This window comes from Hemitrygon akajei, chromosome 7 (assembly GCF_048418815.1).
Source record: "Hemitrygon akajei chromosome 7, sHemAka1.3, whole genome shotgun sequence".
In the NCBI taxonomy this organism is placed as follows: Eukaryota; Metazoa; Chordata; class Chondrichthyes; order Myliobatiformes; family Dasyatidae; genus Hemitrygon; species Hemitrygon akajei.
Window position 1 is genome coordinate 137,083,890 of NC_133130.1, and position 12,042 is coordinate 137,095,931.

Sequence of the window (12,042 nt, forward strand, 5' to 3'; positions counted from 1 at the left end):
TATTAAAGTTAACATATACTAAGGTTCATTTTGTTGCAGGCATTTATGGGGAAAAAGTAATACGACAGAATTTTATGAAAAACTATATATAAACAGACAAAGACTGACAAACAACTAATGTGCAAAACAAGACAAACTGTACAAATAAAAATAATACTGAGAACATGGGTTGCAAAGAGTCCTTGAAAGTGAGTCTGTAAGTTCAAGAATCAGTTCAGGGTAGTCATGATGAAGTTCTCCACCCAGATTTAGGAGCTTGATAGTTGTAGGGTATTAACTGTTCCTGAACCTGATAGTGTCCCAAGGCTTCTATACTTCCTGCCTGATCATAGTAGCACGAAGAGGGCGTGGCCTGAGTAGTGGGCGTCCTTGATGATGGATGATGCTTTCTTCTGGCAGAATTCCATGTAAGTGTGCTTAATGGTGGGAAGGGCTTAGTCTGTGATGGACTGGGCTGCACCCGTCACTCTCTGTAGCTTTTTCTCTGATTCCGGGCATTTTGCTTGCATGCCAGGACATAATGCACCCCATTAGGATACTCTCCACTGTGTAAGTATTGAAGTTTATCAGTGCTTCTGATGACATGCTGAATGTATACAAACCTAAGGAAGCAAAGGACAACATAAAGAAATTGGTTAGCCTGAGATGTTACTGGAGCACTTGGCAGAGTAAACCTCATTTAATGAAAACAGAGATGGCAAAGGATAAGTTTGAATCTGCATCAGTTATTCATCATCACCTTCAGTTTTGCCAAATTTAATATCAAAACTGCAAGTAGATACAATGACACAAGAGATTCTGCAGATGCTGGAGATCACACATAACATGTTGGAAGAATTCAGCAAGTTGATCTGTATCCTTGGAGGGGAGCAAACAGTTGACATTTTGGGCTGCAATCCGTCATCAGGACTAGAAAGGAACGGGGCAGAAACCAGGCTACGAAGGTCAGGGGAGGGGAAGGAGTACAAACTGGCAGGTGATGAACAAGACCAGGTGAGGGGGGGAATGAAGTAAGAAGCTGGGAGGGACAGCTGGAAGTGGTAAAGGGCTGATGAAGAAAGATCTAACAGGAGAGAATAATGGACGATGGAAGAAAGGGAAGGAGGAAAGGAAAGGGAAGAGGGAGGTCATTGACAGGTGAGGAGAAGAGAAGGGGTGAGAAGGTAACCAAAATGAGGAATAGGAAAAAAGGGAGAATGTGGAAGGAGGTAGAGATTACCAGAAGTTAGAGAAATCAATGTTCCTGCCATCAGGTTGGAGACTACCCAGATGAGATAGGAGATGTTCCTCTAACCTGAGTTTGACCTCGTCGTGCTGGGAGGGGAGGCATGGACAGACATGCCAGAATCGGAATTGGAATTTAAATTGAAACTGATAGCCACCGGGAGAACCTGCCTTTTGTGGAAGGCAAAGCGAAGCTGCTCGACAGAGCGGTTCCCACAAACTGTGTTGAGTCTTACTGACGTAGAGGAGGCCACACTAGGAACTCTGCATACACCAGATGATCCCAACAGTCTCGCGGGTAAAGTGTCGCCTTACCTGCAGGGACTGTTCGGAGCCTGAATGGTGGTGAGGGGGAGGTGTTGCACTTGGCAAGCAGGGGAAAGTGACAAGAGGAGATCGGTTGGGGGGGGGGGGGAAGAATTGAACAATTGGACAAGGGTGACATGTAGAGAGGAAACTATGGAGATTAGGGTGGAGGGAGAGGAGTTTAGTGGTAGGATCCTGCTGGAGATAGTGGAGGTTAAGGAGAAGAATGTGCTGGATATGGAGTGGTTACAGTTATTAATAACGGAAAATACCAACATTTGCTAAAACTTGGTGGTCATCAAGAAATCCAAAAACAAAATAACAAAAAAAGTTGAAGCCCAAATAATACGGTACATTGGAATATGCAAAAATAAATCGGGGCCTTTGACAAACATGAGAAAATCTGCAGATACTGAAAATCCAAAACAACACACAAAAATGCTGGAGGAACTCAGCAGGCTAGGCAGCATCTATGAAAATGAAGAAACATTTGACATTTTGGGCCATGACTTCTTCTCACACCGTATCTCCTTATCTGCTCATCATCTCCCTCTGGTGCTCCTCCCCCTTCCCTTTCTTCCATGGTTGTCTGTCCTCGCCTATCAGATTCCCCCTTCTCCAGCTTTTTATCTCTTCCACCATTCAACTTCCCAGCTCTTTACTTCACCCCTCCCCCTCTCCTGGGTTCACCAATCACCTGCCACCTTGTACTTCTTCCTCCCCTACTTCTTGGTCTGACCGCTTACCCCTTCCTTTCCAATCCTGATGAAGGGTTTTGGCCTGAAATGTCGACTGCTTACTCTTTTCCACAGATGCTGCCTGGCCTGCTGAATTCCTCCAGCATTTTGTGTGTGTTGCTTGGAGCTATTCATTATTTATTAGTAATCAAAAGTTTGTCCAGTAGCAAAGAGTGAATCTAGACCAAAGCAAAAAGACAGGAAAGATTAAAAGAAAACCCTTAGCTTTCCACACAAGCAACAATGTTATTGATACCTGTAAGTAATAATGAAAAGTCCAATGGAGATTTTTGTTTTCCGATCTGGCTTAACTTAAGAGGAATTTCCAGGAAATATGATACATTTTCCCTAGTATTGCTCTGTTTAATTTTGTCTGGAATCTTTAAGGAAGCTCAGTTAGTCACAAATCTTGTGAAATGGTCAAAACTGTTTTCATGGGCTTGGCGTGAAGAAAGTCCATGGTTAAATTTCCCAGCTTAGTTTTACTCCCGTGGAGCTTTTCCAAAGCATTATGCTGCATTCTATCAGATAACATCGACAACTTTGTTAAATTCATTGTAGTGAGTCCTTGATGTCTCACACTGGAATAAGGAGCTACAAGAATTGAAGTTTATCATTTCAGTCTGGGATAGTTTTAATACTTCTATTGGATATATTTTTTTTAAATGACAGCATTATGGAATGAGTGAATGTTTGTTTCCAATGTGTAAATGTTGTTTTTGGACGTTTGCACTCCCTCCACTGATTTTTTTTCTACCTCAGTTCCTGGTTTTACATAGAATTTTGTTTTTATACCATTTCTGTTTTCTGTGCAATTTGAAATGCTGATCCATGCAATTTCAGTTCTTCCGTCTCGCTGCACATGCAAGGTATCAAAACTCATGTTACATTTCAGACAGAAACTGTATACATTTTCCAGTTTGATTTAACAAAACCTGTTCCATGTTGCTGCAGTTAAAATACATATTTCATGTGACAAATGCAACAGCCTGTGGACAATCGCTTGCATTTTATGTTTGGTGAAAGAAATCAGAAAGTTTTAGGAAATCATTTACATTATATAAAATAAAATATATTTTAGCTTTCAAATGATCAAAGGGAAATATTGCACATTTTCTGCAAAATTAAATCACATAACCCATCATAATTCATTTGTTAAATCTCTTGATGAAGTTGACAGATTATTTTCAAAATATTAAAAACTAAAGGACAAGTAAACTGCAATTTTTAAGGCAACATTTCGAATCTGAATGCGGTTTTACTGATTTTCATACCGGAGTACAATCTCTCCATGCATTTGTAATGCATCAAATACTTCTATGATGGCTGAAATAAAATTGGGGTTTGAAAAGAAAATGTTCTCACTTCTGACCCAGTGGAATATTTAGGTGCCCAATTGCAGGGAACCATGTTATTTCTTTTAGCTTAAATGCTTTTATTTAGGTATGATTGTACTTGAGGGCAATTTTAGAGATGTTTCTAATTGCATAGGGGCATATAAAGCTCTGTAGTAAAAGCTTTGACGTTTCATGCCCTGTTGAATTGCAGATTTCCATCCTAACACCCTGTATCTCATGGTACTGGAACTATCTGAGTTCCTGACTTGTACGATAGAAGATGATGCAAAGGCACGTCACGATTAGCGTAAGGCTATTACAGCGCCAGTGACCCGACAGTTTCACTGCTGTCTGTTCGGAGTAGTAGGTTAACTCGTCACATGGGTGTAATTGAGCAGTGTGGGCTCACTGGGCCGGAGGAGCCTGTTACTGTGCTGTAACTTTAAATAAAATGAAGATATAATTGCCGTAAATGGAATTTAATGTCTTATGAAGCTGTTGATCCAGTGCATGGATTTTGCATTAAGTATAAGAGATTTAGAAAGATTTTCTCTTCAGTAGGTAATTTGCATCGAGAGATGTTTTGACATGCAGTTAGACAAAATGTAGCTCAGCTAGAAATGTAAATATTAAAATGACAGATGCTGATAAGTGCAGATGAAAAATGTCTGTTTGATGAGTGGAACTGATCAAATAAAGACAGATCATGAGTGAGGATCCTTGGAGGGAGAATCAACGTTAATGTTTCGGGTCAAGGACCCTCATGGGGACTGAAAGGAGGAAAAACATGATGGTACCAAGCTACAGGGAGTGTGCAGTGGATAGTTCAAAGGGAATATTTTTCATAGAAGCCATAAATTTGTTGTTTGGATAGTTTTACGTTGTTTGAAAGGATGTTAAAATTGAAAATAACTTGCCCTCCTTTTCCTGCTTCTTTTAGAGGAGGTCATGTTGGCTGAAGAGGACAAAAATGCAGAAGAAAAGTCTGCTTTGGATGGTATGTGCACATTGTTAATTGGACAAAAAACTACCAGTTCTTCAAAAATTGCACCTGTTAGATTTTACACCCTTGCATGTTACCTCCTGCTGCCACCTTTGCCACTGACCATGTGGAAACACTTGCCTGCAAACGCCAGCCTTCCCTGGGAGCAGGAGCCACATGCAGCCAGATACTTGGAACTTTGCACGTGCTCTCACTGTAGCGTGACTCCACGTTTGGCTTCTTGGTGAGGTACTGCGGCCCAACAGGTAGAGTCAGAGCCTGGTAGCTCCAGAGCTGCGGGTTCCATCCTGACCTCGAGGTCTGGGGCTTGTCTGATCTCCCTATTGCTAAGCGAGATTCCTCCCGACGTCCCAAAGGTCAGTTGGTTAATCAAAGTCAAATTTGTTAGCACTGATGTGAATTTTGTTGTTTTGTGGCAGCACTAAAGTGCAAATATATAAAATCACAACAAATTACAAAATAAATAGTGTAAAAAAGAATAATGAGATAGTGTCCCTGAGTTTGTGGACTATTCATAACTCTAATAGCAGAGAGAAAGAAGCTATTATGAATTGGTGCGTGCGGATACTCAGCCTCTTGTACCTCCTACTTGTTGGTAGTACAGGAGAAGTCTGCACTGCTTTTGAAGATATTCTCAATGGTGGGGAGGGTGGTGCCCACGAAGGAGTTGGCTGAGTCAACAACCCTCTGCAGCCTCTAGTGATGTTGTATTGGAGGCTCCATACTAGGCTGTAATGCAGCCAGTCATACTGCTCTCCGTCGTACATCTGAACGAATTTGCTCAAGCCATTGCTGACACACCGACTTGCCTCCAACTCCAAATGGAGTCCCTGGCCTGCCCTCTTCGTGATTGCATCAATGTGTTGGGCCCAGGATGCGTCCTCTGAGATGTTGACGTGAAGCTGCTCACCCTTTCTGCTGCCGGCACGTCAACGGGGACCGGTGGGTCTTCTCCCGGCTTCCCCTTCCTGAAGTCCACCATTATTTCCTTTGGCTTGCTGACGCTGAGTGAGAGGTTGTTGTTGTGGCGCCACTCGACCAGCTGCTCTGTCTCACTCCTCGATGCCACCTAAGGTTCGGCCAACAAAACTGGCCCACTGTAAATCTCCTCCCATATGTAGGTGAGGGGTAAAATCTGGAGAATGGTGATCGGAATGTGTGAGAGGATAATGTGAGGTTTGTATAAGTGGGTGTTTAATGGTCAGCACAGACATAGTGTGGCTGGGCAGCATGTGTGTTGTGTGACTCCAGATTGACAAGGGCTGGAGTTACGTTTGACTGTCAGGGATTCACACCTCAATAAGCATCACGGCTGAGTCAGGCCCTCTTAATAATCGTGGTTTTTCTGCTCAGTGACTGCAGAATTAATTATTAATATTTTCAGATAATTTCCACCCAAGGTAATGGCACTTTGTTAGTCAATTCCAAGAGACTTTTAGACAGATTCATGGATAGAAAAGGTTCAGAGGGATATGGGTCAAGTATGGGCATATCGAACGAGGTGAGGTGACATTTTAGTCAGCATGGACAGGTTGATGTGAGTGGCCTGTTTCCTTGCCGTGTGACTATATGACTTCGCAATTGTAACTGTAATAACAAACCTGAGCAGGAGTGGCCACTGAGAATCAGACTTTTGGAACTATGCTGGGAAACTTCACAAGCTGCGTCCCAAGACCCTCATGAATGGCTTCACCAGAGTGGCTCCAAAGGTGAAGGAAATCAATTGGGCCCCGAAAAGGGCCAATTGCAAAACTGGGAAACCTAACAATGAGGAGAGACGCATCGCTACCGCCTGTCTTCCCTGCATTTCCATGGTTACTGGAAGGATGGCCAGGATCCTGAAGAAATACTCGATTAATACTACCCACAAACACGTAAGGAAACGCAGGTAATTGGTTATGGGGTTTAAAGATGACCTGGGACTCAGGATGGCTGGCGTTTACAGGATTCCCTGTGAATGCGGAGCAGCGTGTATTGGCCAGGTGGGACGCACGGTGGAAACCCGTGTCAAGGAACACAAGAGGTGTATCTGTTTGGGTTACCCGGAGAAATCAGCTGTAGTAGAACTTTGCATTCGCAATAGCTATAGATTGACTTCAGTGGCACAAAACTACTGTGCTGCGGCAATAGCTTTTGGGACTATCTGGTAAAGGCAGCCATTGAGGTAAAACTAGAGGAAAATAGTTTTAACAAAGACGACGGTCTTGCTCCAAGTAAGAATTGGAATTTGATTGTAACCAAGGTGAGAGAGCGGAAGACCCGAGAAGAGTTTATTCACGAATGTCTATGTTCATGGGGAGAGCTTTGAAAGTCAAGTCACTCCTTAAACAGTTGATGTGAGTACCCAAGTCAGCACTCATTAAGGAACCTATCCCAAGTATGATCTTAACAGATCAACTGGTAGCTATTCATGTTGAAGTATTGCCTGCTGCACTCTGCTGATGACTGCTAAGAGGGAGAATTGCATGTCAGGCATTTAAAACAGAGCCCACAATATTGGTATGTGTGTTTCCTGTTCAGAAACACAATCTAGATGGTGCGTGGATGAAACTAAGACGCAAAGGATAAAAATGCATGACTTCTGCAATGAATTCAGAAGAGGAATGCAGTTAAGAATTCAGTGAATCTTCACTGCATCCGGGGGGGCAACAGTTCAAGGATATTCATATACTAGTTTAGAAGGTTTCATGACCCTAAGGGTGTTTAATGTGATATTAGTAGAGTTTTGCTGCAGTTATGCTGTGAGCTAGACATCAAAGTGAAGCTGCAAATTGATCTCAACACCAAATGGGCCACAACACCTTGCGAAAGCACGTAATTACCCATTATTGAAAACTTCTCTATGTGACTGACTATGTTTTGAACCCTGATACTGAACGAACTACGTTAACCCAAATGGGGTTCAGTTGACAGTCTAAGTTTACAGAGCGTGTGTATTTGATGTGATTGACCTTTTTAACCTTTACCCTCCAAGATGGCAATTCCAAAGATTTGCTATCTCCCTTTTCTCTGGTGCAGACGAATAATCTCATTTACCCAGTCACCCATCTTTTATCGAGTCTGATGGAAAGTTGCCTCTTGATGTTGCACTATTTCTTTGTGTTTACCCAGTTCTGAAGAGGGCAACCACAAAGAAGAGTAAGAATGACCTCATCAATGCTGAGGAGGGAGAAGATCACTTCACAGACATTTCCTCAGTGGGTGAGTAACATCCTCATTTAAATTCATATGGCTATCAGGCAGCTTTATATTTAATTATATTTTAATGGCAGAGAGCTGGAGAAAGAGAAAACCCTTCTCAACTACTAGCATTAAGTCTCCATTGCAGAATGCACAACACAGCAACAAGAATAGTTCACATTAAGCTGCTGAAAGGGAAGATAAATTTCCAGCCAGTACTGCTTGATGTCTTTTTCTAGCATTGGCATGTATTGTGTAAGATTAATTGTGCATTGGGGTCAGGATATATACTCATTAGAAAGAAATTGATTGATATGGGAACAACAAAATGTGAGTGTCGGTGGTACATTGGTTTAGGAGGGATGAGTGGGAGTGTCGGTGGTACATTGGTGTTGGAGGGCGAGGGGGAGGGTAGGTGGTACATTGGTGTGGGAGGGACGAGTGGGAGTGTCGGTGGTACATTGGTGTGGGAGGGACGAGGGGGAGGGTAGGTGGTACATTGGTGTGGAGGGATGAGTGGGGTAGGTGGTACATTGGTGTTGGAGGGACGAGTGGGAGTGTCTGTGGTACATTGGTGTGGCAGGGATGAGTGGGAGGGTAGGTGGTACATTGGTGTGGGAGGGACGAGGGGGAGTGTAGGTGGTACATTGGTGTGGCAGGGATGAGTGGGAGGGTAGGTGGTACATTGGTGTTGGAGGGACGAGTGGGAGTGTCGGTGATACATTGGTGTGGAGGGACGAGGAGGAGGGTAGGTGGTACATTGGTGTGGAGGGACGAGGGGGAGGGTAGGTGGTACATTGGTGTGGAGGGATGAGGGGAGTGTAGGTGGTACATTGGTGTGGAGGGACGAGGGGAGTGTAGGTGGTACATTGGTGTGGCAGGGATGAGCGGGAGTGTAGGTGGTACATTGGTGTGGAGGGGCGAGGGGGAGGGTAGGTGTTACATTGGTGTGGAGGGAAGAGGGGGAGTGTAGGTGGTACATTGGTGTGGAGGGAGGAGGGCGGGTGTAGGTGGTACATTGGTGTGGAGGGACGAGGGGGAGGGTAGGTGGTACATTGGTGTGGGAGGGACTAGGGGGAGTGTAGGTGGTACATTGGTGTGGAGGGGCGAGGGGGAGGGTAGGTGGTACATTGGTGTTGGAGGGACGAGTGGGAGTGTCGGTGGTACATTGGTGTGGAGGGACGAGGGGGAGGGTAGGTGGTACATTGGTGTGGAGGGACGAGGGGGAGGGTAGGTGGTACATTGGTGTGGAGGGATGAGGGGAGTGTAGGTGGTACATTGGTGTGGAGGGACGAGGGGAGTGTAGGTGGTACATTGGTGTGGGAGGGACAAGGGGAGTGTAGGTGGTACATTGGTGTGGGAGGGCGAGGGGGAGGGTAGGTGGTACATTGGTGTGGGAGGGACGAGCGGGAGGGTAGGTGGTACATTGGTGTGGAGGGACGAGGGGGAGGGTAGGTGGTACATTGATGTGGAGGGGCGAGGGGGAGGGTAGGTGGTACATTGATGTGGAGGGGCGTGGGGGAGGGTAGCTGGTACATTGGTGTTTGAGGGACAATGCAGAAGTATAGGTTCTGTAGGTTTTACGGGCATACCTGTGGAATTCGATAGGTTTACAACAAATGCTTGGCTTCTACTCTATCCTGATTGGTTTCATTGATTGCAGGTACCTGCCAAATGTACACCAATCTTTCTGCTGTTTGTGGCTTTGAGATGCCATTCTCTCATCATATCTGTTTATTGCCAACCTATTTCAGTAACATTACTGTGCAAGGATGTTTCTTGAACTGGTTGGTCATAAGTACATCCTCTGCGGGAGCAAGATCAGGCCATTCAGCCTATGTTGCACCATTTGATCAAATCTGATTTTATCAACTTCATTTTCCAGTCCTATCTGTGTATTCCTGAAACCTTTTGCTAGTCAACAACCTGTGTATCTCATCCTTAAATGCACCCAATGACTTTACCTCCACAGAGCTCTGTGATAATGGATTCTGCACGACCTCCACAGAGCTCTGTGATAATGGATTCTGCACGTACCATCATCTGGCTGAAGAAATTCCTACACATCTCTACTCTAAAGGGACATCCCTTTATTCTGAGCCTGTGCCCTTGGATCCCAGACTCCCTGACTGTCGGAAACATCCATTCTCTCCTGTCTATCCTGGCCCATCAGTATCCAGTAGTTTTTTAATGAGATCCCCCTCAGCCTTCTGAACTCCATTGATTGCAGGCCCAGAGATATTAAATGTTTCTCAAACATTTAGCTTTTCATTCCTGGATCATTTTTGTCAACCTCCTCTGGACCCTCTCCAGGACCAGCACATCTTTCTTTAGATACGGGGCCCAAAATTGCTCACAATATTCCAAATGTGGTCTGACCAACACCCGAAAAAGCTTCAGCAGTGCATCCATACTTTCTGTTCTCGTCTTCATGGACTTATCCAGGACCTTTGATCGTATCCTGCATGGGAAGCTGGTCCAAAAGGTTAAGTCACTTGGTATTCCGAATGAAGTTGTGAATTGGATTGAACATTGGGTTAGCAGGAGAAGACACAGAGTGGTAGTAGATAGTTTTCTCTCTGACTGGAGGCCTGTGACTCATAGTGCACTGTAGGGATTGGTGTTGAGTCAGTTGTTGTTTATCGTCTACATTAATGAGTTATATGATAATGTGGTAAACTGGATTAGAAACTTTGTGGATACCATGAAGACTGCGGGTCTAGTGGGCAGTGAAGAATGCTATCAAAGTTTGCACATGATCTCAGCCAGCTAGAAAATGGTAGATGGAATCTAATGCAGGGAAATGTGGGGCATTGCCCTTTGGCAGCACTAACCGAGGTAGGACTTGCACAGTGAATGGTAGGGCATTGAGGTATGAATACAGACCCATAGCTCCTTGAATGTGGTGTGACTGTTAGATAGGGTTGCAAAGAGTGACTTCGGCACATTGGCCTTAGTACATCAGAACACTGAGTTAGAGTGTAATGTTGAAGTTGTATGAGACGTTGGTGAGGTTAAATTTGGGGTATTTGTGCAGTTCCTGTCACCTACCTACTGGAAAGATATTAATAATTTGAAAGAGTGCAGAGAAAATGTATGAGGACGTTGCCAGGAATTGAGGAGCTGATTTATAGAGAAATGTTGAATAGGTTAGGACTTTATTCACTTGAATGTAGGCAAATGAGGGGAGAGGTATATAAAATTATTGGATGTATAGTGTAAACACATGCAAGTTTTTTCCACTGAGTTTGCATCAGACTAGAACTAGAGGTCATGGGTTAAGGCAAAAAGGCGAAATATTTACAGGAAGCCTGTCTTCACTCAAAGGGTGGGGTGAGTCTGGAACAAGCTGCCAGCAGAGGTGATGGATGTGGGTTCAATTGCAACATTTAAGCGAAGTTTGAATAGTTAGATAGATGAGAAAGGTGTGGAGGGCTATGTTTCAGATGTGGGTAGATGGGACTAGGCAGAAAGACAGGTGGGCAGGGACTAAATGAGCCAAGGGGCCTGTTTTTGTGCTGTAGTGTTCTTTGACTATGTTTCTTGAACTCTCACAGTTTTTTTTCTTTCCTGTTTCTTTTCCCTTTTCTTTCTGCTTTGCTGCCTCTGGTCCTTTAACTGTGTGTAATTTTAGATCACTTTTCTTCATTCATCTGCTTAATTTCTCCTTCCCCGTTTAATTTCACTGACCTGGCTGCTTGGGAAAATTCTGGAGAAAACTGAGACAGAGGATTAAGCTTTGGTGAAACTGGTTTAAGGAAAGGGATGAGTGGTTGCACAGGTGGGATCAGGTATGACCCCACTACGTTGACAAGTAACTGGTCCCAACAGAGAAATATTACAGCCTTCCACTGTGCTGAGAAGATGATTGATAACGTCTTTTCCACTGTGCTTTCTCTTGAATTAAACACCTTGGAGGAAGAGGCTTGTCTTTGGTTGTTGGAACTGGCATCAGCAGCCCAGTGTAGTTGTCTTTGAATATTTGCTTTCACTGAGCAGGTGAACGTGACTGATAAGCTGATATTTTCACACAACCCACACAAAATGCTGGTGGAACGCAGCAGGCCAGGCAGCGTCTATAGGGAGAAACACTGTTGACGTTTCGGGCCGAGACCCTTCGTCAGGGCTAACTGAAAGGAAAGACAGTAAGAGATTTGAAAGTAGGAGGGGAGGGGGAAATGCGAAATGATAGGGGAAGACCGGAGGGGGTGGGATGAAGCTAAGAGCTGGAAAGGTGATTGGCAAAAGGGATACA

General features: G+C 44.3%; 1 protein-coding gene across 1 annotated transcript in view; it reads left to right on the forward strand.

The window, feature by feature from the left end:
• Positions 1–12,042, forward strand: part of cacna1ba (calcium channel, voltage-dependent, N type, alpha 1B subunit, a) — an 846,233-nt gene that overhangs the window by 584,095 nt on the left and 250,096 nt on the right. Inside the window, exons 9-10 of the mRNA XM_073052070.1 lie at positions 4,545–4,601; positions 7,719–7,808. Of these exons, the coding sequence (XP_072908171.1) occupies positions 4,545–4,601; positions 7,719–7,808 (147 nt within the window). The remainder of the gene's footprint in view (positions 1–4,544; positions 4,602–7,718; positions 7,809–12,042) is intronic.